Source organism: Daucus carota, chromosome 2 (assembly GCF_001625215.2).
Source record: "Daucus carota subsp. sativus chromosome 2, DH1 v3.0, whole genome shotgun sequence".
Classification (NCBI taxonomy): Eukaryota; Viridiplantae; Streptophyta; class Magnoliopsida; order Apiales; family Apiaceae; genus Daucus; species Daucus carota.
The window spans coordinates 49,493,098-49,518,590 of NC_030382.2; the positions used below are offsets into that span (position 1 = coordinate 49,493,098).

At 38.4% G+C, this 25,493-nt stretch overlaps 1 protein-coding gene and 1 long non-coding RNA gene across 4 annotated transcripts; both read right to left on the reverse strand.

The window, feature by feature from the left end:
- Nucleotides 1–55: 55 nt before the first annotated feature.
- Nucleotides 56–19,757, reverse strand: LOC108209294 (serine/arginine-rich splicing factor SR45a). Of its 2 annotated transcripts, none has more exons than XM_017380118.2 (7): nt 19,558–19,757; nt 2,115–2,137; nt 1,921–2,013; nt 1,714–1,825; nt 1,455–1,604; nt 963–1,026; nt 56–869 (listed from the first exon to the last, which is right to left on the reverse strand). In XM_017380118.2, exons 1-7 carry the CDS (start codon nt 19,678–19,680, stop codon nt 247–249), a joined length of 1,188 nt encoding a protein of 395 aa, XP_017235607.1. In that variant the 5' UTR covers nt 19,681–19,757; the 3' UTR covers nt 56–246. The 2 variants fall into 2 exon arrangements, with proteins under 2 accessions (XP_017235607.1, XP_017235609.1); XM_017380120.2 differs by lacking the exon at nt 19,558–19,757 and adding an exon at nt 2,738–2,878.
- A 1,613-nt stretch (nt 19,758–21,370) lies between these two features.
- On the reverse strand, nt 21,371–25,265 carry LOC108206016 (uncharacterized). 2 transcript variants are annotated; one of them, XR_010289067.1, is made up of 4 exons: nt 24,394–25,265; nt 22,592–23,051; nt 22,402–22,496; nt 21,371–22,221 (listed from the first exon to the last, which is right to left on the reverse strand). It is a non-coding gene; the product is annotated as an uncharacterized LOC108206016 (long non-coding RNA). The 2 variants fall into 2 exon arrangements; XR_001804044.2 differs by having other exon boundaries at nt 22,592–25,264.
- Nucleotides 25,266–25,493: the final 228 nt, after the last annotated feature.

Here is a 25,493-nt window from a genome sequence, read left to right on the forward strand (position 1 = left end):
AAACCCAAATTACCCATATAACAATAACAAATGATGAATAATATAACGCACCCAATAGTAAGTTAACTTCATCTCAAACATAAATATAAGCAGCGGGTGGCCCAAAGTCAAACAAATCCATACATGATACAACCTTTTATCTGATAAGGAACACTATCTTTCACTACCAATTAAAGACAATAAATCCCCGCAACTGATATTACACTACTAAGACCTTCATAGATTTGACTAACAAGGTATTCGCGCCTAGGGTGAGGGGGACCTTGAGTAGGAGGATGCATAAGATGGACTCAAACTACGGCTCCCAGAAGGATAGCTGTCCTGAGAGTATCCAGGACTGTAAGAGTAGCTTCTACCTCTTCTAGGAGGGGACATGCTAGTAGAGACACTTGGTGAATATCTCCTGAAAGAGTGAGGAGGAGAAATGCTGCGGGAATATCTCCTCCTTGAATACCCATACCCTCTTGGAGAAATGCTTCGTGAAGAGGAGCGGTAGCGGCTTCTCCCGTAGTAACGGTCATCAGGAGAATAATGGCGGCTTCTCCTGTAGTAACGGTCATCAGGAGAATAATGGCGGCTTCTCCTGTAGTAACGGTCATCAGGAGAATAGTCCCTGTAACAACCACGTCTGCTTATCGGGGATCTGCTGTATGGAGAGCGAGACGGTGAATAGGAGACTGATCCGCGTCTCCTCCTATAGTAGGGTGAGTGTGATCCCCTTCGCCTACTCTGGTAAGAAGAGTGTGATCTCCGACCCCTACTGTAGTGATTGGGGGAGTATGACCTGCTTCTGCTCCTGTCCCGTTCAGATGAGTAACTAGATGAAAAGCTCCTACGATCAGGAGAATAACTCGGAGATCGACGACGCCCTAACAAAGGATGAAGTCGATAAGTAAAATTGATACCTTCCATGTACTGTAGCAATCATGCTTTAATTGAAACAATAATAACAGGAAACCTACCACGGGCTTCTCTCAGCCCAAGGTACCTCCCAGGAGTTGGTGTACGACCCCTTCGCCTTTTGGCCTGAAAAAAAATGTTAATTAGGCCAAGTGGTTATGGTAAATTGATTGAACGCACAAGGACTAACATATACATGGATAAAGAAGATATAAGTATAGACATTAGAAGTTAAATCATATAATTAAACGATGCAATGTAAAATTGCAAGAGAGAGAGGAATGCAGGGCATACAACCCTCTAAAAGTCTGATATTTGCTGTTGTTTGATTTGATTTGATTTGTTAGTTTGAACTTTGATGAAGAGCTGCTCACCCTGCTGCCAAAAACACTTCATGCTCAAACAACTTTAAAACTCAGATACAAAAAGGATTATACGAAAAGGTAAAAGAAATAGATACATATATGACAAGCGAACTCTGTCAAATTTACATGACAAGGAATAGGAATCACATGTCGAATGCAATCACACGATGATAAGTTAATAATTTATACCTTCTCCACCATGATGACACGACCTTCAAGCACGGAGCGGTCTAAATACTTGATGCAACGTTCAGCTTCCTCTACACTCGACATTGTGACAAATCCAAATCCTCGAGATTCTCGGGACCATGGGTCAACTACAAGATGGACATCTTCCACCTAACACATCACATCAATAATTAACATCAACAACATATACTAAAAATGCTTCTACAAAATACACTCCTATCATCACGAAAGAAGGCATCTGCAACCTATAAAAGTATACCTTCCCTTCAGTCGAGAAATGCTTCTCGATATCCCTCTTAGTAACCCGAGGGGATAATCCCGTCACATAGAGATTGTTTCCAGGATTTTCAACTTCACTTGAATCATAGCTCCTGCAATGTTTTGATAATTTATTATAACTTTCAGAATCATCGAAACAACAATAATGAATTCTAAGAGAACAACATAAAACATACTCGCTCCTTACCTTGACCTAGTGCTTGACAGGGACCTAGACCTTGACCGAGAGCTGGATACCGATCGGTTGTACCTCCTGTATGAGGAAGGAGAGGTGGAGTACCTGAAATTACAGCCAGCAAAACAGACCAAGTACAACTTCTTAAACCACCATCTCATAAATACACTCGTTTAAATTTCAAAATTAAGACACAGTGAACACACCTGGATCTTCTGGAGTACGACATCTGCGAAAAGCAGGGAAAAAAATAGCATATCAGCATTACACAAAGTCAAGCATAAATCATGATATGACTTAAATAAATCACTTGAAACTAAACCACATGATCAAAAATTATCTAATAAACCACAAAAGGGCAAAAACCCGAAAAAATTCATATAGATCAACGCACCAAAGGTGAAATATGAAATTAGTTTATCTGGGCCATAGGCAAACACGAAAAGCGAATTACAATTAAATAAAAAGTTAACCAGACAACAAGCCTATACAGATTATAATCAGCATCTGAATTAAGTGATCAACATACAAATGACATCAATTCCGCTAATCACTATCTATCAATATCAATTACATATGAACAAATAACATAAACAACTTGATCACATAAATAACTTGATCGAAATTCGATTCAATATGAAAAAACACGAATCTCATAAATAACTTGATCGAAATTCGATTCAATTACTCTATAACACGATCAAAACAAGAAAAACGATCAATCATATAAAATAATCAAGAATCAATTGAATCAAGGAAACACTCGTAAAAAAAACGCATGATATTCATCTACGCCACGTGTATGTAAACACAAGATTGGGAAGATAACCTTGATGATTGTTTCTGCACGAACAAATCTCTCTCTGTGAAATGGAATTCTCTAGAAATATATGAAACGGAACTGAACTGAAAGCTTTATATGAAGAAAGATAAGAGAGAAGTTTCTGGAGACTCGGACGCGAATTATATTATTAAATCTAGTTGAATTATTCCCAGCCAGTTATTATTTTTGACGGTGGTAAATTAATGAATTAAGGACAAAGCTGACTCATCTCACTTTAAAAACGGTCTCTCCATATCTCTCCCTCCCTCTCAAACCCTAACCTCTATTAAAGATTTTTGAGAGGGCTTTCGTCAGTTTTCACCGGTGGAAAGTCCCGATTTTATTTTTTTTTTATTTTCTTGTTTCAAATCTTGTTTTCCCTTCAATAAGTTCCGAATTTATTTGAGTTTTGTTAGTCTCTTCTTCTTGTGAGAGTTGGTTTTGTTTTGGTGTGTTTTGATGTTCTCCATGACTGAGGTTATAAATCGCCGATCGGCATGATTTTCATGGGCTTAGATTCAGGTTTCAAGGTTATTATGGAATCGCATCTATGGTCGATTGTTCATAACAGTCAGGTGAAAACCAATCGGGTGAAAGCCAATCAGGTGAAAACGAGTACATATATTCAAATCATCTTCAAATCGCTTAGTTGCCTATCCAAGAAGGAAGGATTCAACAGCGATATAATTCAGCGTCCGTCCAATTTCGATTATATTTGTAGATGTCGTATGATTTTTGATTAATGAATTGATTCCTTTTTGTCAAAAAAATAATAAAATAATTTACTACATAATAATTCATTCTCAAAAACAAAAGCTCTATACTACATAATAATGTAACGGGATAATTATCAAACTCATGATTGAAGTCGACAAAAGACACCAATTTCACCACTGATTTCAATAGATCAAGTAACTCATCAAACTCGTTTACTGATATCAAAATCTCACTGCCGTTAACTTTTAAATTAAAACTGGACGGAATGAAAGGTGGGCTGTTGATGTGGCGAGCTAATAAATAAATAGTGTTGCAATCTTGTAATTAGATTAACTTAAGGATGTAATTATTTAAATTAATACATGGAACTATTTAGAAAAAAAAATACATGGAACTAAATTTTTACATATACTTATTTTTATGTCTTTGTCCGGTACAAGAAATTTCAAAAAAAATAGAAGTGTAAAAACCGAAAAGAAATTCTTTCTGTTCTATCTCTAGATTTTTCTTAAAATTAAAAAATAGTTGGTGATATAAAAAAATTTTGAATTTTTTTCCAACTAAACATAGTCTAATTTTTATCTCAAGTGGACTAATGTAATATTTTACTAGTTCGAAGTGATCGGGATTGTAAAAAAATTAAAAATACTTTTTTTGCCAACAATAATATTCACATAAATAAAATTTATGAAAAGAAAAAACATTTCAATATTATTTAAAAATAATTGTAATCTAATAAAAAACATAAAAGTTAACATTGGATATTTAGTTAATTATATCTTAAAATTTAGTTTCATACATTTATTTAGATAATTATATTCTGAAATAAAAAAAAAGATAATTATATCCTAAATTCAATCTAATTAAAAAATTGCATAATGTGAGAGAAAGGATAACACTATTAGTTTGCCACGTCAATAACATCTGTCATTCCGTCCGTACTTCTATAAGTAATTTGTTATATAAAAGTAGAGAAATATTATATACAGTAACTTGTTAATTTATTTATTTTTGAAAAGACAATTACTTGAAGCTGTGCCGCCACTTGCCACGAGTTTAACAAAATTTTTTTTTTTTTTTTTTTGAAAAGACAGTAATTTCTCTACAATTCTGTTATCTGTCGACCAAATTTGGGCTTTGAGTTCTCGCGGAACAGGCAAAGTCCGAAACGCATGTGAAGCTGTGCACTTGCTAAATGTGTTGAAAGTTGAAACACTCTTGGAGCAATTCTAATGGTGTTACCTATTTTGAACTCCTAAAATATAATATATTAATGCTTACTTAAAATATAGATAAGTAAAAAGTTGTTTTACTCCAACAGTATTCTCTATAATCATCCCTATATTTGAAAATAATAATATTTTATTAGAACTTCTATTATGATGAGGGAGATAAAAAATAGAGGGAAAATCAAAAATGAAAGAAAATGAGAGAGGAAGATGAGGTGGAAGAAAGAAGAGCTTACTTTTCTATCCCCTAAATAAAGAGTTTTGTTTTCTCTCATCTAAAAATTTTAGGTAAAGAGAGGAGGGTTGGAATAAACAATTTTTACTTAAACCCTTATTTTTGTCCACGTAAGCTCATTATAGATAAAGGAGATGATCCCTTGGAGTTGCTCTTAGTGCTTTATCATCAGGACATATGTTAGTATCACTATCCGGCCATATTCCACGAAATTTGATATTCTCTTTTACGCTGAAACTTGAAATTGTTCAAATTGAGATCGTGATGGTAATCTTTTGAAAAAGATGCATTTTGGTAAACGGGTTGTCAATCCTGTGCCCGCACAGGTTAAAAGCTATCATAATTATCTTTTTTTATGCGGCAACTGTCCTCTTTCTCCTCCTTTTTACGTGAAACGTTTCATAAATTATGTTTTTGATTGTTGTGCTTTCTTTTTTAACCACATATTTTACTCTTTTTACATATTATATTCAAAAAAATATTACTCATAAATTATATACAAGTTAAAATTTTATTAAATAGTAACTATATATTTATTTTTGATTTATCTTTCAAAATTTATATTTATGATAAAATGTAATTTATTTCAAAAAAATTGTCAACATAAATAAAAAATATCAAATTTTATGACAACTTTTAATTGATTGTCCCACAAATAATAACGAGCACTATGCATATACACTAATTTTCTAATTAAAATCACCTTTTAATTATTTTTTTTATTATATATCATATTGGCCGATTTTAATTAGAAAATTAGTGTGTATGCAGGGGGGGCCTCGTTATTATTTGTGGGACAAAATTAATTAAAAGTTGTCATAAAATTTGATAAAAATTTGTTTTATGTTGACATTTTTTTGAAATAAATTACATTTTATCATAAATATAAATTTTGAAAGATAAATCAAAAATAAATATATAGTTATTATTTAATAAAATTTTAACTTGTATATAATTTATGAATAATATTTTTTTTGAATATAATATTAAAAAAAGTAAAATATGTGGTTAAAAAAGAAAGCACAACAAACAATCAGAAAAACATAATTAATGAAGCGTTGTTTCACCTAAAAAGGAGGAGATAGAGGACAGTTGCTGCAGAAAAAGAGGATAATTATGATAGCTTAACCTGTGCTCTGAGAGCACAGAATAGACAACCCGTTTGCTAAATCTAGAGAATAAAAAAATCCATACCTTTTCCTTGAGAATGTTACTAAAAATATTATTTCTAAAAAAAAACCCTATTTTTCTTTTTCTCTTTTCTCTCTAACTGTCTCCCTCTTTTCATCTCCGACGGGGCTTCCATCGGTTTCCGGTGGAAAGCCCCAAATCTTTGCTTTTGATTGTTAGTTCTTTGATTGTTCTTGCTTTTTCATTGATTTTCCTAATAAATCTCCTTCTTCAGGGAAAGTTTTATTAGATCTATATCACCGAAACTTTCGATTTTCGTTCTTATTCCAGAGGCTTTTTTGGATTTGTGGGTGGATCAATTATCTCCCAAGCGTCGTGGTGCAAATCTAATTGTTTTAGTTTGTTTTAATTATAGTTTGATTTCTCTTCTTGGTGAGAGTGTGTGATTTTTCTCTTCTTTTGTGAGAGTGGTTTGGATTCATCGATAAAGTCTTTCGGCAACTGCATTTGTGATTGATAGCTCAAACGGAGTTTTTAGAAAAGATGGTGAACACAGAGCGAGAATCTATACATGTACCATCCTCAATTTCAACATCGCGTATTTGTCTGACATGCATGTTAATTTTATTTATATTTGTTCGACTCGATCATTCTTGTAAATGTTGTATGACTATTATTTATTGAATTATCCACTTTTCTTCAAAAAAAAAATATTATTTCTAGATAGATCATCGACATTTATAACATTTTTTTTGTCAGGTCGACATTTATAACTTTGAATTGAAAGACTAAAAAGTCCAAACTCTTAAAATTAAGAAGTCTGGTTATCCATGAATTTTATCCGGTCAATTCGTTTTTGAAAAATCAATGTCGTTTAATATGCAACAAAATTCAACACACTAAATTTTGTTGTACTTTTGTTCTTTATAATCATGCAGAAAAATAGGGTTCTAACAAAGCTACCTGATTACTTGCATAGGGCCAAGACAAGAATCTTATGCCTAACAATCCTGTTTTCTTGGATAAGTGTGTTGTTTTTTTTGGCTAAATTACTTCGAACAAGTAGATTTTTGTTTCCCCTTTGGTGATATTTGCACCCTTTTTAATAGTTGTATCTGAACAATCTGAGTACGGTCCATCCTCTAAGTATTGGTATTCCTCGTACAAGTATGTACAAGTATACAACATGGTACGATACCAAACATAGTTACCCCTTAGTACTAGGAAAGACACAATACATATGTGTGTGAGGAGACAACAACATTCAGGAGAATGACATAATTTTTACAAGAAATAAGCACAAATGGACTATTATTTAAAAGATAGATTACAAAAGTGAGTGATGAAAACAAGTTCCGCACTCATATATAACCATCTCGTGTATTCAATCTTGTCTTCATCAACTTCACTGTTGTTATAGAACTAAAAACGGGGGTGAGCGATTCGTGCTTTGGACTGGTCTCGATGCGAGATGCCTACGTATCTTCTGTGTGTAGAAGAATCAAGTCCAAAACGTAGTTCTAGTTATGAGGGGTAGAGCCCTTTATATAGGCGCTTCGAAGTCAGAAGTGGGACGGAAGTACGATTCCGTGTATCAGACTTCTCATCGAAGTATGCCTCGAAGCAAGAGATAAGATGGAACTCCTATCCTCTCGTTGCTGATATTTATCTGAACTCCGAGACGTTTATCTGTTAGAGTCAGGTGTATTATAGAACTTGTATTCGTAGCCGGACCTCTAACTGGGCCTCCATTAATCAATTACGAAATTAATTAATATTTAAGAGTCTCAGGCCCCATTTAACTGGGCTTTAGTGTTCTCGGGCTTCTAATATCTAATAATAATTAAATATTATTTCTGACCCATATCATTTGCCCCCCAACTTTCGATAAGTTTTGTAGAAACTTTTCAAAAGTTGCTGAGTTCTTATTGGCTTTCCGAGCTCCTGATTCGCATATCATGCGAGAAAACTAACTTCTGCAGATTCCCATCAAGGTCTGAAGTTTCATAAATAGCGCAAGGATCCCACCGATCTTGACTACTTTGAGATAATTCGAGAGATGACTTGAATTGACTGTAGAGTAAAGATAGCTCTGTTTCGTATCCTTCGGGATTGTACTTCATTTTCGATTGGAGTACCGGAAGACACGAGTTTTTCTGTCGACCTTTCGAGTTGTTTCCACGATACTACGAGTCAACAAGTATTTTTCAAAATTACGTTTGTAGTGGTACTTTCGAGTACTTTCGTATTTTTTCCAGGGCTGAATTCAAAATAATTGGAATTTTTATGATTAAACTCCAATTTTCTAGAATTTTTCGAGCCTTTAAATAATTTTCAAAGTAATTTTTTGAAAATCACATTCTTAATTTCCAAATTTTTCCTAATTGTCAGGATTTTTCCTTGTATTTTTTCAAACTCTGGGGAATTTTTTGGGTATTTTTATAAAGAATTAAATAATCCTTTAATAAAAACTCATCCCTCTGGAGGAGATGCTTCCTAGGCGTGGGTACCCCCGCCAAGGAGGCATCCAATGAGCCACGCCTAGGAGACTCGTCTCCTGGGCGTTGCTAAGTGTTGTTCCACGCGTTCAGTCTTCTTGGCGTGGCTATACACGCCAAAGAGGCACCTTTAGTTGCCACGCCTAGGAGGCGTTCTCTCAGGCTTATGTATGCTTTTTCAAGAGTAAGATGTCTCCTAGGCGTGCGTGCAGTCGCCAAGGAGACTTAATTTTGTGACACGCCTAGGAGAAGTGCTTCCTAGGCGTGGTTGAATTTAAGGCCTTCATAAGGTTTTGGTGGACATGCTTCCTTGGCGTGGGTAACCCCGCCAAGGAGACATGTTGTGACACCACGCCTAGGAAGTACTTCCTGGGCGTGGCTGATTTTAATGCCATCATCAGGCTTCAATCGTTATGCTTCCTTGGCGTGGGTAACCCCGCCAAGGAGACATGTTGTTACACCACGTCTAGGAAATATGCTTTCTGGGCGTGGTTGGATTTAAGGCCTTCATAAGGTTTTGGTGGACATGCTTCCTTGGCGTGGGTAACCCCGCCAAGGAGACATGTTGTGACACCACGCCTAGGAAGTACTTCCTGGGCGTGGCTGATTTTAATGCCATCATCAGGCTTCAATCGTTATGCTTCCTTGGCGTGGGTAACCCCGCCAAGGAGACATGTTGTTACACCACGTCTAGGAAATATGCTTTCTGGGCGTGGTTGGATTTAAGGCCTTCATAAGGTTTTGGTGGACATGCTTCCTTGGCGTGGGTAACCCCGCCAAGGAGACATGTTGTGACACCACGCCTAGGAAGTACTTCCTGGGCGTGGCTGATTTTAATGCCATCATCAGGCTTCAATCGTTATGCTTCCTTGGCGTGGTTGGCTACCATTGTCTTAGGAACGCAAGTAACGCATTTCGCTACCATTGTCTTAGGAACATGTTACCGTTATAGGTTGTGGGCCTTAGTCTATAACCTGTCAGGCCTATATAGCTTATTTTCCTTTATTTTTTGTGGTGTCTCCCAGAATTCTCGAGATCCTTCTAGAATAGGTTGGATTCTTTCAAATTTATGGGCTTCCCGCCTCTGACACGACTCAATGACCGGCCCAAGGCCCATTTTACGGGCTGTAGCCAGTTCATTTTAGGGTTTACCGGCAAGTGAACCGGTTGTGGATTGCCTATATAATGAGTGACTGAGAGTTCATTTCTCATTTCACTCCAAAGTTTCCAAGTTTAAGAGCTAGAAATTCTCCCAAACACTCTCAAACCCTTCTAGTTTTTCGGCGAGTTTGGAGGCGTATTTCCGGCTATCTTCAAGTCTTTTCCAGATTCCGGCCGATATTCAAAGCATTTTCCAGTTTCCGGGCGATCTTCGAAGATTTTCCCAGATTCCGATCAATCTTCATCTTTTCTTCATTCGTTTCTGGGTTTCAAACCTTCATCCGAAGAAGATCAATGGCTGATTCTTCATCTTCACAGCAATCCCAGCTTTCTCAACAGCCTGCTGCTCGTACCCGCGTTAACCGAGGTAAAAAATCCCTCGTTCATGCTAGCGTTTTTTCACTTAGAGATTTATTAAGTGAATTTGGTCAAGCATTCCCCAATTTGCTTCACTTAGATGCTTATAATTATCCCACTAAGCTCACCCAAAAAGATATTGATATCATGAGCAAGCTGTTTGGGATTGAACACCCTTACAGGGCCGAACTCCCAGGCCCAAATGACCGGGCTTGCTACCCAAAGCCCGGGGCAATTAGGATTTACAAAGAGACCTTCTATGCTGGGTTTAGATTGCCTCCCCCGATGTTCGTTTATAGGCTTTTAGCTGAAGCCCGGGTATGCCCAACCCAACTCCAGCCCAATGGCTGGAGGTTCATAAACTGTTTTCTGGTCCAGTGCAAGAAGCATAACTTAGAGCCCAGCGTGGCTGTATTTAGATATCTGTTTAAGTTTGTGAATGCCCCAAACGACGAAGGCTGGGTTAAAATCCAATATCGGACTTTGGGCCGCAGTATCTTCGTTTCTGACTCGGCCCCCGATTCTCTTCCAAATTGGAAGAAACAGTGGTTTTACCTATACATGGAAGGGGCCAATTGGGCCGACTACTTTTACTCGGACTTCAGCCGGGCCGAGGACGGAACGATGCGGTCCCTTAAGTTGGGGGTCGAGGAAGAGGCCGCAATTAGGGTTTTGACGGGGGACAACCTCCACCATTGCTCGTTGCTTATCTCGGAGGCCTCCCTCCAGTTACATGGGCTTAGCGATTTGGGCCCTGAGGGTATGCCCCATCTACTTGCGCTTTTAAGCTTCTGTTTACCTTTATAAATTGGGTTTCTAACCTTTCGTGTTTCTGATTTGCAGCCCAAGTTGCTTTAGGGAGCATATTCAAGAAGCGCGAAACCGCCGCTTCTCAGGCGGTGGTGACCGAAGTGCCCCGCGAGAAGAAGTCACGAAAGAGGGGAAAGTCCCCAGTTATCGAGAAGGTTCCTGCCTTCTTGATTCCTCGCGAGGTGGCCGTAGAGGAGGATTCCGGCCCCTATGTCGTGGAGTGGGGCCTTCTGAAGAAGGACACCGTGGTGGGAGATTCTCGGGCCGCCGCGGAGTGGTCCAAGAATGTGGTCACCCCTCGGGATCGGGCCCATGTGGTCGAATCGTCTGAGGACCTCCAGATTGAACTCCTGGGGGCCCAAGCAGTGGCCACGGTAAGCCCAACTTTGTATTCTTTTTTATTTCGAAGCCTTCCTCTTTCCTTACTTAGAGAATTTTCTGTATGTTTTCACTGTGCAGGTCAACACCTACCTCCAGGCCGCCGTCCACAATTTGAAGGCGGTTAGGGCTGAGAAGGCGATCGCGGAGCGCGATCGTGATCGTTACCTCGAAGCTTCGACTGCCAATTTTAAGCAGTTCCGGAAAGTGGAGGCGGAGCTCGTGGCCGAGCAAGAAAAGGTCCGTACCCTGGAGGCGGAGTTGGCCAGGGTGAAAAGGGAGGCGATAGCTGACTACAAGGCGTCGAGGGAGTTCGAAGACCTCCTCAACGCCGAGTACGACGCTAATTTCCCCGAGACCTTCAAATCTTGCTGGGAACGGATCGTCGAGGAACTCGGGACTCAAATCGAGGGAGTGACCCTGGAACGATTCCCTGTTCCGAAGCTTCCCGGGGAGGAGACTCCTTCTCCGATGGCGGTCGAGGATCTCGGGGATTCGCATCCTGTGGAGTCCCAAACTTTGGAGATCCCAACCGAGGTTCTCGAGATCCAAGACTCCCATGTGGATGAGATGGATCTTGGAAAAGGCGGGGAGGCCCAAGACGAAGCCCGGGAAGAGGCCCAGGAGAAGGAAGCCCCGGGAACAGAAGCCCAGGACGAGGACAAGGTCCAGGAAGACGAGTTCGATGACGGCCTTCCTTAGACTAGGTTCTTTTTGGCCCTGCGCGGCTTATTTTGTAATTAAATTATTCGAATGTTCATGCCCTTCGGGGTCTAACTTTATTAACTTATTTATTTAAGTTGCTTTTGTTTCGTACTTTACAATTTGTGCCTTTAACATTCCGTACTTAGAATATTTTAGGCCATCTTTCATAAGATCTGCTAAGTCAAACCTCGAAATAGTCCACTTGGGATTTTAACTTATATAAATCGGAATTAATTCAAAGTAATTCGTACTTAGAATTTCAAAACTCCGAATCATCTTCAATCATTTTGATGATTGGGATAGCCCATCAGGGTCTGTTGACTTTTAACCGTCATATTTGGGATTTACTTAGTACTTTTTCTCAGCTTCAAGCTTGTATCCTTTTTCAGGACGTTTTATTTTAAGCACAAATTAACTCATAACACTTTAACAAAATCAAGGCTAAAATCCTCGGGACTTTCATTAATACCATAGTAAAAGAGATAAACTAAGCTTGAATTCAACTACATGGCAGTGGTCGACATGACCTTATTCCTTTGATACCTATTAACTCCTACTTTCATACGATAAGTATTAGATATAATATATCTTCAAGTTGGTTGCGTGCCAACTTCTGGGAACTTCAACTCCTTCCAGGGTTTGAAGTTTGTATGAGCCATGGCCTGTGACAGCCTTAACTTGGTAAGGGCCTTCCCAATTTGGAGCCATCTTGCCCTTGGGACCTACCCCAGAAGCCTCAATTTTTCTAAGTACCAGATCTCCTTCCCTGAAGTATCGCTCCTTAACCCGTAGGTTATAGTAATAGGAGGCTCGTTTCTGGTTTTCCACAATCTTGGCATGAGCTTCGTCACGAATCTCGTCAATCATATCAAGTGCAAGTCTCATACCTTCCTCATTGGCTTCTGGCTCATACTGCTGGACCCTGGAGGATGTATGAGTGATTTCAAGGGGCACAACTGCCTCAGCTCCATAAGCTAGCTGAAAGGGGGTTGCCCCAGTTGAAACTTTGCAAGTGGTTCGATACGCCCATAATATAGGGAGTATGTCATCGGCCCATGACCCCTGGGCCTTCTCAACTCTTTTCTTCAGTCCATCGAGGATTATCCTATTGGCCACCTCAGCTTGTCCATTAGCTTGAGGATGAGCGACTGAGGTAAAGCGTAACTCAATCGAGTAATCCTCACAATAACTTTTAAACTCAGTGTTATTGAACTGAGTCCCGTTGTCCGTAACCATGATTCGGGGTATCCCATACCTGCAAATAACATTTTCCCATACAAACTGAGCAACCTGCTTGGTGGTTATCTTGGCTAATGGTTTGGCCTCAATCCACTTAGTGAAATAGTCAATAGCTACCAATAGAAACTTCCTTTGCGCGCTAGCTAGCGGAAAAGGTCCAAGGATGTCCATTCCCCACATAGCAAACGGGATCGGAGTGTTGATGGATGTTAACATCTCGGGTGGTTGTCGTACTATAGGTGCGAACCTTTGGCAGCGGTCACACTTCTTCACGTAATCCTGAGCATGTTTCAGCATGTCAGGCCAATAAAATCCAAGACGAGTGACTTTATGAGCCAAAGCCCTTCCTCCAAGGTGTTGGCCACACACACCTTCATGTACCTCCCTCAGGGCTTCTTGAGCCTCATCAGGCCTCAGACATCTTAAGTAAGGGATCACAAACGATTTCCTATACAAGATTCCCTCAATGAGTACATATTTAAGGGCCCTTACCTGTAACTTTCGTGCTTCATCAGCATTAGGTGGCAGATGTCCGCTTCGTAAGTACAACTTAATTTCATCCATCCAAGTGGCCCCTGTGTCAATGGGGGCAACTAACTTTGCTTCGATACTCGGGGTTCTCAAAACCTGATAGTAAACGCTTCCTGAGCATACCTCATCGTCGGAAGATGCAAATTGTGACAGGGCATCAGCCTTGGTGTTCTCCTCCCTTGGCACATACTCTACCAAGCATTCTTCGAATAGTGCCATCTGGGTCTTTACAATCCTTAGATATCTTAGCATAGTCTCCTCACGGGCTTCAAACTCACCATTCACTTGGAAGACTACGAGCTTTGAGTCACCACAGACTTTTAAATTCTTTACCCTCAAGGTTCTGGCTAGGCCAAGCCCAGCTATCAATGCCTCATACTCTGCCTCATTATTGGTGGTTGGAAAGTCTAGCTTAATAGCATATTCCACAGTAAAGCCATCAGGGCTTTGGAGCACAAGTCCTGCACCACTACCTTTTGTTTTTGAAGCTCCGTCAAAAAATAGTAGCCAATATTCTTTAGGTTTTTCTTCCTTAGTAGGTTCTTCTACCTTGTCTCCTTGCCCCCCGACTTCCTGGTTGCTAATGGTGCATTCAACTAGGAAGTCAGCTAAGGCCTGAGCTTTAATCGCCGTTCGAGGTTTGTATCGGATATCAAATTCTCCAAGCTCAATGGCCCACTTGATCAATCTTCCACTAGCCTTAGGGCTATGTATGACATTTCGGAGAGGTTGGTCTGTCAGGACTTCTATCTTATGAGACTGAAAGTAAGGTCTCAACTTCCTCGAGGCCGTAATCATGGCCAAAGCAAACTTTTCGATCACTGAGTAATTGAGCTCCGCTCCATGCAGAACCTTGCTCACATAATATACTGGTTTCTGGACTTTGGATTCCTCCCGAACCAAGACAGCACTTAGCGCTTGTTCCGAGACAGCTAAGTATACATATAGGGTTTCGCCCTCCACGGGTTTCGATAAGAGTGGTGGTTCTGCCATATATTTCTTTAGATGTTCGAAGGCCACTTGGCTCTCATCCGTCCACTCAAAGTTCTTAACTTTCTTTAATGCTTTGAAGAAAGGTAAGCATTTGTCTCCTGACTTGGATACAAACCTTCCCAAAGCTGCAATTCTTCCTGTCAGTTTCTGAACATCCCTTACACTCTTTGGGGGTTCCATATCTAGGATAGCTTTTATCTTGTCGGGGTTGGCTTCAATACCACGCTTTGAGACCATTAAACCCAGGAACTTCCCAGAACCGACCCCAAAGGCACACTTAGCTGGGTTTAACATCATCTTATGCGTCCTCAGGACTTCAAAGGCCTCTCTAAGGTGTTCAAGGTGATCCGCTTTGTTCAAGCTTTTCACCAACATATCGTCTACGTATACCTCCATGGTCTTTCCAATCAGATGTTTAAACATCTTGTTTGCAAGGCGTTGATACGTTGCTCCCGCATTCTTAAGTCCAAAGGCCATAACCAAATAACAAAATACACCAAAGTCAGTGATAAACGATACCTTGGGTACATCGTCCTTGTCCATCCGGATCTGATTATATCCGCTGAAGCCATCCATGAAGCTCAGCATTTCATGTCCAGCGGTGGCATCTATTAACGTGTCTATCCTTGGAAGAGGGAAACAATCCTTGGGACAAGCATCATTCAGATCAGTGAAGTCTACACACATCCTCCACTTTCCATTGGCCTTCTTGACCATAACTGGGTTCGCCAACCATTCTGGAAATTGTATCTCTTCGATAAAACCTGCTTCCAACAACTTATCGACCTCCTGTTTAATGGCTTCCTGCCTTTCGGGGGCGAAATTTCTCTTCTTTTGCTTAATCGGTTTCCTATCAGGGTTCACATTCAACTTATGAGTCATGAATAAAGGATCAATACCTGGCATGTCAGCCGCTGTCCAAGCGAAAACATCACGGTTGTTCCTCAAGAACCTCACAAGCTCTTGTTTCAAATCTTCCTGGAGTAATGCTCCAACATAGGTGACCTTTTCAGGCTCTTCTGTATACAATTGGATAGGAACCAAATCTTCGGCAGGCTTGCCTCTCCTTTCTTCCTCTTCTCGGACATCAAGGTCCTCTATGGGTAATACTTGCCCCCCGGCTCCTCCAGATCTTAATGCCCCAATATAACAACTTCGGGCCATTTTCTGATCTCCTAATTCTTCCCCAATTCCGTTCCTAGTCGGGAATTTGATCTTCATGTGGTAAGTAGATGGGATTGCTTTAAAAGCATGTATTCCAGTCCTCCCAAGGATGGCATTATAGGTTGATGAGGCCTTAACGACCAAGAAATTTACCATGCACGTGGCTTGTCTGGGTTCGGTACCCATAGTTACCGGAAGTTGGATCATGCCTTCAATTTTAGTTTCCACATTGTTGAAGCCATATATAGGCATGTCTGAGGGTGTTAACTGAGTATCAGAATACCCCATCTTTTCATAAGCATCATAGAACAAGATATCCACCGAAGCTCCATTATCAACAAGAACTCTTTTTACGGATGAGTTTCCAATCACAGGGGTAATTACCAAAGGATCGTCATGAGGAAATTTCACCTTTTCAAGGTCGACATTGTCGAATGCTAGAGCATAATCGATTTTTGCCCGCTTCGGAGGTTCTCCAACTATATTCATCACTTCCCTTGCATAAGCCTTTCTTGAATTGCTTGAAGTGCCTGCAGCCGTAGGTCCTCCGGAGATTACATTAATAACAGGCCCTCGAGGCTGAGTTCTTTTGTCATCGTTGTCTCTTCCACGGTTATCACTATCTCGATGATTCTTGTCTCCATCCTTGGTAAATTTGGATAACTTGCCTCTTCGGATCAAGAACTCAATCTCATCCTTCAACTGCCGGCAATCATCGGTCTTATGTCCTGTGTCTTTGTGGAATCGACAATACAAATCCTTGTTACGTTTCTCCGGATCGGTCCTTATAGGCTTCGGCCATCTAACACTTTCGTCCTTCTCAATTTCCAACAGGATTTGACTCCTCGGGGCGTTAAGCCTGGCATACTCAGTAAACCTCGGCCCCATCTTCTTTTTAGCAGGCGATTTTTCCTCCTCTTCCTTCCGGGAGTACTTATTCTCAGCATTATACTCTGTGTCATTCCCACGCTTCTTGAAGTTGGTACTCGGTCCCTGATTGTTCTGGGATTTTCTCAAACTTTCCTCCGCCTTTATATACTTTCCGGCTCTCTCTTGTAAATCATTCATATTGTCTGGAGCCCTCTTGGCTAGAGATCGGCGAAAATTGTCATCAGTGGTGCCTTGTTGGAGTGCAATCATGGCTACCTTCTGATCAAGGTCTGGGACCTTCAAGGCTTCTTTAGTAAAACGATTCATATACTCCCTAAGTGATTCGTTCTTACCTTGATGCAAATTCATTAGAGAGGCAGAGCTCTTAGCATGTGTTTTGCTTCCAACAAATTGCCCTATGAAAGCCCTGCTCAAGTCAGCAAAACAAGAGATAGAATTAGGAGGTAGGCGACTATACCAATGTTGGGCCATCCCACTCAAGGTTTGGGGGAAAGCGCGGCACTTGATTGCTTCAGTGACGGGCTGGAGTAACAGAGCGTTCATGAAGGTCCGAACATGATTAGCGGGATCACCCGTACCATCATAAGCTTTAATGGTTGGGAGCTTGAATTTTCGGGAAATCCTTGCACCCATGATTTCTTGCGTAAAAGGGGGAACCGGGTTATCAGGATCGCCTGCTGGTAACAAGTGAATTTGATTCATCACGGTTTGACGAGGGTTTTCCTCCCTAGGTTCTGGGGGTTGCATCCTTGCCTGGTCTCTTTTTAACCGTGCGATTTCCTCTTCATAGGCCCGGATCCTTTCCTCATAAGTTATTGGCCCCCGGGGCTCATTAGCTTCTTGCCTATGGCGGCGTCGACGGTGTCGATCAGCATCTCTCCTCCTTCGAGGGGGTGTATCATGCTCCTGCTCCGATTCGGAAGAGTCGTAGTCAGTTACATGCACATAGTCATCTCTTGTGCCTCCACGGGTGGTTGTAGTGACCGTTGAATAATGTGTGCCGGCGTCGGTGACGGTTGCAATTACTCGGGTCAGAGGGGGCAACGAGCCAAAAGTCAGGGGAGTAGTAGTTTGAGCAATGGTCGTACCGAGCGGGAGGGTGGTAGTTACAGGGGTTGATTCAGTCGAGACCCCGGTGGTGGTTCGACTGCGTGGAACATGGATTTCAGAACGTGGTCCGGTTGGGTTCGTCATGGTTGTTGTTGTCTTCCCACAGACGGCGCCAAATGTTATAGAACTAAAAACGGGGGTGAGCGATTCGTGCTTTGGACTGGTCTCGATGCGAGATGCCTACGTATCTTCTGTGTGTAGAAGAATCAAGTCCAAAACGTAGTTCTAGTTATGAGGGGTAGAGCCCTTTATATAGGCGCTTCGAAGTCAGAAGTGGGACGGAAGTACGATTCCGTGTATCAGACTTCTCATCGAAGTATGCCTCGAAGCAAGAGATAAGATGGAACTCCTATCCTCTCGTTGCTGATATTTATCTGAACTCCGAGACGTTTATCTGTTAGAGTCAGGTGTATTATAGAACTTGTATTCGTAGCCGGACCTCTAACTGGGCCTCCATTAATCAATTACGAAATTAATTAATATTTAAGAGTCTCAGGCCCCATTTAACTGGGCTTTAGTGTTCTCGGGCTTCTAATATCTAATAATAATTAAATATTATTTCTGACCCATATCAACTGTCATTCAACATTGGCTGATCTTCATCGGCTTCCTCATCATTAGGACATTTTTTGCTTACTGGAGGGCCACAAAGTCATATGTTCCCTAAATATGCCGAAGAGTTGAATCCTAGGAGCTGAGTTCCTGATGAAATTCTCTCCAAAAAGTTGTTTGAGAGATCTAGATAATTAAGAAAATGTAATCCAGACATACTTTGAGGAATTTTGCCTGAAAATTTGTTTCTCGACAAATCAAGGCTTTTACAAAGGCAAGGAGGATGAAATTAACTCTTGTTTAATATCATGAAGAAAAAAAAAGTAACAAATAAAATCAAGAAAACCAAAAGAATCAGGGGTTCCACTACCCCTTACCCATGCTCCCTCGTAGCATTATAATTTTCATTACTGAATATAAACACTTTCTGAACTATGGAATTTTTCAATGCGGGACAAACTATAATCATTTTAATTAAGGGTTTTGAACTTTTAATATCAAACAAAAACAGACTACTTTAAGCTCTTATGATATCATCGCTAATCCAATCCAAAGCCTCTATGTAAAATTGGTTGGAGATTAATCTGTATATATATACTAACTAATTATTAAGCATGAGAACACTTACATATATCGGAGAGATTGGCGGATAAAATTATCTCAACAAATAAGAAAAAAATTGAAAAAAGACAAAAAAAAATGAGGGAGTGCCGAACCTGCCTGACAGGATTTAAGGCACAAGAGCCAACCTTACAGCCAGTCCGAAAGGGATGATTAGGTCAACCAGCAGCGGAGGGCACATGAACGGTTGCACCGAGTGAATCGCCTGGTTTATAATTCAACCCCATTTAACCGGAGCAAGGTTAGGGTCACCCGGGCCATCATGTGTTCCTCTGCCCCTTACCCACACTCCCTCAGAATACTATGATTATCATCGCTCAATATAAACACTTTTTTAATTATTCATCTTCTCAATAAGGGACAACCTATTTAATCCATATAATTAACGGTTTTAAACTTTTAACATCAAATGAAAAAACAGACTATTTTAGACTCATATCATCACTAATCCAATACAACACCAATTACTCTATGTATTTGTTTAACATCACAACACATACATACCTGATGTCGGAGAGATTGAGGAATAAAATTGGCTGCTGCTGTAATAGAAGTTGCTGATATGATTCCGGCAGTGTATTCCGCGGGAACAATTATCAGAGGATCGCGACTATGAATGGCAAGCATTTTTACATCATCTGTATCAGTAGCAGAATAGGATAGGTGTGTAGATGCGAAAAGATAAATACTTAAATAATTTTAATGACATATTCATTACTTTATAGTTTATAGTTTTTTATACCTCATCGAACACTGCACCCGGTCACATTTATATATTTTGTTTAACTCCTTTATAGTTTTAATTATTTTCGAACCTTCTTAAACATATACTATAGATCGTATGTAAAAGTAATATATTTTATAAAATGTATAGTATCATGTAACTTTAGAATCTAAACTTTAACTTAATGTAAGAAATTTTTAATTTTTTATCACATTTATATATAATGTACTCCTATTACTGGATAAACATAATTTAAAATGAGGTGGGAGGAATATATACACTTATATATAATATTAATAAAAAAATATTTTATGAAAGTTATATTTAAATACAATACATATTTATAATTTTTAAAAGTACTTAATAAAATAATTTTTTTATTATTAACAAATTATTTACTTATATAATAAAAAATGTATTTGAAAAAGCGTCATTAGACTGTCAACGCCTTACAAAATTTACACAATTTTCTTACGATGTCTTTTAAAACAATTTTTTGTTTGAAACTCTAAAATATAAATTTATTTTGAATTTTAAAACACAAAATTTGATCGGGGATACCTGTTAGGAGCACACACTTCCGAGATATATCCTGTTTAAATTTTTTGTGTAAAATTAAAATAATAATTTATCAAGGTGTATGTTCGTAAAATTTTATATTATAACTGACTTATTATTTATTAAAAATATAAAAATAAAAATAAATTTGATTTTTATTTAAGTGTTAGAATAGATTATGTTTGAAAAAAATTATAATAAGAATAAGTTTTAAAAAAATTACATCTTAATAACCTTAAAATTTAAGTAAGGTTTATTTTTTACTTTAGCAAGAAATAAATTAAGTACTTATCAAAAAAAATTTATTTTAATGTTTTAAAATGTATATTTTCATAAATTTTATGATATAATTGTTATAAGAGATGTTTTATATTCATTATATGGTGAAAAAATTAGAACTTATTTCTGGAAAAAAATAAAATATTATATAATTTTGTCCAAAAATAATCTCTTATTTTTAGAAAATAAGTTTAGCCAAACCATTACTTCATACCATTTTAAAATTAAAAACGACTCTACCAACTTAGAGCATCTCCGATGGTGCTCTTAAATCACTCTTTAAAAATATAATATAAAATGTGCTCTCACTAAGTTAAGACACTGAAAGATTACAACCCCAACTCTTTATACCTACTCTTTATTCAATAAATGAGAGAGAAAAGTAAAAAGAGAGAGAAAGGTTTGATGTGAAATGGGAGAAATTTTAATATAATATTCATAAATAAGAGAGAGAAAGATTTGACGTGAAGCGGGAGAAATTTTAATATAATATTCATATATAAGAAATTAGGAGCTACTAGATGCTTTTTTTAAAAAAAAGAGAAGAATCTTAAATTTTTAAAGAGATTTTAGGAGTATATTTTGATTTGCTCTTTAAATTGGAGATGCTCATCCTAGTTCCCAGTGTACTTCTTTCATAACCGGGCGGCCGAAGACTTCATACAGTTACTTCAAACTAAGGTGATACTCTTTGGTTCAAATATTGGCAACTCGATAACGAATTTAAGTGAAGAACTAATTAGGATAATCAAGATAAATATTCAAAACTTCTATGAAATAAAATTTCAAGTTTGGAAAACAATCATTTTACATATTTTTGAGAAATAATTCAGTTAATCAATAAAATTATAAGATATACAAGGAGAATCAGCTAGATAGCTGCCCCATCTCCAGGACATCAAAACGTAGGCTGATCTTCATCAGCTAGCTGCCTCATCTCCGGGACATCTTTTAGTGATGGAGGGCCACAAAGTCCTATGTTCCCATATGCGGAAGAGTTAAATCCTTGCAGCCAAGTTCCTGATAGAATTCTCCCCGAAAAGGAGTTTGAGAGATCTAGATGACCAAGAAAATGTAATCCAGACATACTTCGAGAAATTTTGCATGAAAATTTATTTCTAGACAAATCAAGGCTTTCTAACATTTTCAATCTGCCAATATAGTGGAACTATTCCAAAAAATTTATTTCTGGAATATATTATATCCTGACATTTATAATTCTTGTTATCTCGATGGGAATTACCCCTGTTATATGACTGGATGAAAGATTTATCATCTTCTGATAAACAAAGTTTCGCCCATACTCAAACTCCTGACCTTTCCAAGCAGCCGATGAAGTATCAGCAAATGATGCTGTTGGAGCTAAATAGCTAATGCATTTGTAGAATTGTAGATTTGTAGAAATGCATGGTGATATTAGTTCCCTTTTTCGTCAAAGTTGTACGGTCACCAAAGCATGGAGGAAGAATGCCCGAAATATGCTTTATTGAAAGGTTTATACAATAAAGATCTGGTAGATGGCATAGCTGATAAGGCATGCTTCCATGGAATCTTAGAATCAGAGCATATAGATGTATTAGATCCATGCAGGTACCTTTCCTGATAGCCTATTTAACCCAAAATCAACAAAAACAAGGTTTGTTCAGTGTCTGAAATTCCCCACAAAAACTATTTTACGTAAAATCAACATTTGCAGAGAAACTAAGACCCCCATAGACAAAGGATTCTGCCAGAAGAATTTTATATCCTAAATTGAGAAACACTAAATCTTAAAATTTAAAATATACCCATGCATCAGGAAGCGAACCAGACAATGAGTTTGTGCACGAGATCAAGAAAGCTCAAAGACATGTCTTCAACTACAGCTAAGAAAAAGGTGGTCCTGAAAACATATTTCGAGAGACATTAATTCTTGAACATTGTGAAGGAATGACAGATATTGGTCATTAAAAATAATCTGAACTCAAATCAAATTACCTTGAAATGGAATTTTACAGAGGCAAATTTGCACCTTATTTTGCTGGCAAAAATTCAACATTTCTATAGTGCTTGAGAAGTTCTAGAACCACAGGGGGATGGTATCTGAAATTTGGCTGTCTGAGAAATCAAGACTGTAAAAGTTCTTCGATTTCAAACCAATCAAGAAATTTAGGCCCCAGCTTGCAAGATGCCAAAGAAAGTTTACGAGGTTGGAAAGGGAAAAACCATTTGAGCTTATTTCAAATGTCAAAGAGTTATATAATGCATTTATCTCCACTTAATTGGATAGGTTGGACCAATGAATTTCAGGATAGTGCTTTGTATTGAATTTGTTGATATATATCCAGCAGGTTAAGATTGGTGAGTTGTCCTATTGATTGAGTTTCCCATTCAGTAAGTTGATTCCCTTTAAGTAGCAAGCTACACAAAGATAGACCTCCTGTAAAATCAGGAAGACCTCCAAAAAAAATTGTTATCATTAATATAACTGAACGAAGGATAAAACCCCCGTAAAATTAGGTAAATAGCCTGTGAGAAAGTTATATGACAAATCCAAGGAGTATAGAGCTCAATTGTGCAATAAATCCAAGGAGTATAGAGCTCAATTGTGCAATAAACGTTTTAGAAGATATGTATTCAAGTTATTATGATGGACATCCAAGTTTCCTAGGTATAGAAAGTTTTCCCATGTGATATCAGACACACACCCAGTAATCTGGTATTCTGGTTATCATATATCAATAGCATTTGTAAGTTATCCTCAGAAAACACACTAAGAAGATTATGAAGATTTCTGGTGTGACTGTTAGAACTGAAATCTATATATTCAATCTGGGTAGCTTTCTAAAAGAATTTGGAACCACGCCATGAAGCTGATATTCAGAAAGATAAAGGGTAGAAATAGAGGAAGACATATGAGTTGGAAAGATGTAGACATGCTGTTTGTTAGCTTACACCTATTTAGTTATAGAATTGACAGCAGCCAAAGCCTCTGAATTAGGTTACCGAGTCATTGGCAGTTGATACCACTCAAATCAACTTCTGTCAAAGATGATAATTTAGACAACCAACCAAATATGCTACCTTCTAGAACACCATTGTATCCAAGATCAAGATGCTCCAATTTTAAAAAATAACCAAGCTGATTTGATTTCTCCTGTAAAATGGCTTCTTGAAAGATCAAGGTATCTTAAGCTGATGAACGATGCAATAAATTTTGGTGCAGGACTTGAATCAAAAGAATAATAGCTGAGACCTAAATGATTCAGCCAGGAGAGATTAGCAAGCTGATTTGGAATTGTTCCTGGAAACTAGTTGTTGGAAAGATTAAGGTATGTTAAGCTGGTGAGAGATATGATGAAGTTTGGAATAGGAAATGTGGACTCATATGAAGTACCAGAGCTAAGATCTAGATGCATTAAGCATTTAAGCTAGAGAGATTCCCAAGCGTATCCAGAATTGAATGGAAATAATGAGATCCAGATGATTTAACTTGGAGAGAGTTCCAAGCTGAGGTGGAATTGCTACTCCACAATAAGCAAGTGAAAGATAAAGGTAAACTGAATTTCACTCTACCTATGAAACTCGGAATGGACTGTCCTCCAAAGACATTCGAACAAAGGTCCAGGTACTTTAGATTCTTTAAATAAACAATGAAGCACTTAAATTGCATGGTATCCTTAAAAAGAAAAATAGTCATTTAGCAAAAAAAAAAAAAATAGTTAACAGTAACAGAAGAAGGATAATGAACAGCTGAAAGTTGAAGGTGAGTAACATGACCGATGAGGTTGTGCACTTACTTTGAAGGTTGTGTCTCGACTGGCAGCAATCTTGCTTGCTTCCCCTGTAGAAAGTACACCGTATGTGTCTACAAGACCTCATTTAATCTCGAGCATCGCTTGCCTCTCTATTTCAATGCACTTGCTCTCCTCCGTCTTTCTGCTGGAATCTTTCGACTGATTCCATTCCTGATGTCAATATCATTTTCATGCATAACATCAGTTTACAGAAGTGGAAGGAATGAGTTATTATTGTCGAGGCCATTATTTTTGATAATTGAAACTGGAGCATTCAAAGATTGGAAGCGAAGTAGGGATACCTATGAAATCTAAGAAATGGTTCAGATTCTTTGATTGCAAATGCAGAAAGGTAGGAAAGTTAGAACAGTAAAATTAAAATCTAAAAATCGAGAATTCCAAAGGAATTAACAGTAGGAACCTGGCTGTGCAGAATAATTTGATGGTAGGATATAGATAAGGAGAAAGGTCTAATGCAAAGAGATGGAGCATGAGTAAAGGCCAAGTTAGGAACGATATGGTAGTTAACAGTGGGAATTTAGCATGGTGAAAAGATGGGAACATCACCACTTTAACAGACGGATTCAACTTCGGAAATAAGGAGGAATTTGCAGGAGGATTAAGCTTCCATTCAAGTTGTCTGACAAGAATGCAAGCTGATCACAAAATCAAATGTTTTCCGGCTGATTTCCCAACTTGTCTAAGTACTTAATTTTCTTCTTAGCTTGCAAACAAGAATGAAGACCAATTTTAGATCTCCAGGAATTCAAACATATTTAGATTTGCTGGTATAGAGAATGTTAATCATATATTTATTTTATTTTATCTATTTATGCATTGTGCAGTGTATATAAAGTTTCCTTGGTAAGTAAGTAGTGCATTACTTACTAAATGCTTTCTTTGTTTATTATTCACTTCCACATTTGCTTGTTAAACAAATAACAATTGTCCTGTGTACAGATGATACGTATAATCAAAATTGTTGCTGTAGCATAAAAAAATTTAATATGCCATTAAAACTGATACAGTGAATGAGTAAATAACACCCTAGCAAAGCAAATTACGCGGGGGGGGGGGGGGGGGGGGGGGGTGGTAATAGCTGA

Coding starts and splice junctions, on each gene's coding strand:
- LOC108209294 (XM_017380118.2), bottom strand. CDS start 19,680: ATGCTTGCCATTCATAGTCGCGATCCTCTGATAATTGTTCCCGCGGAA. Junction 2,138..19,557: donor CTCAATCTCTCCGACATCAG/GTATGTATGTGT, acceptor TGCTTTTCGCAG/ATGTCGTACTCCAGAAGATC. Junction 1,605..1,713: donor ATTTCTCGACTGAAGGGAAG/GTATACTTTTAT, acceptor GTGATGTGTTAG/GTGGAAGATGTCCATCTTGT.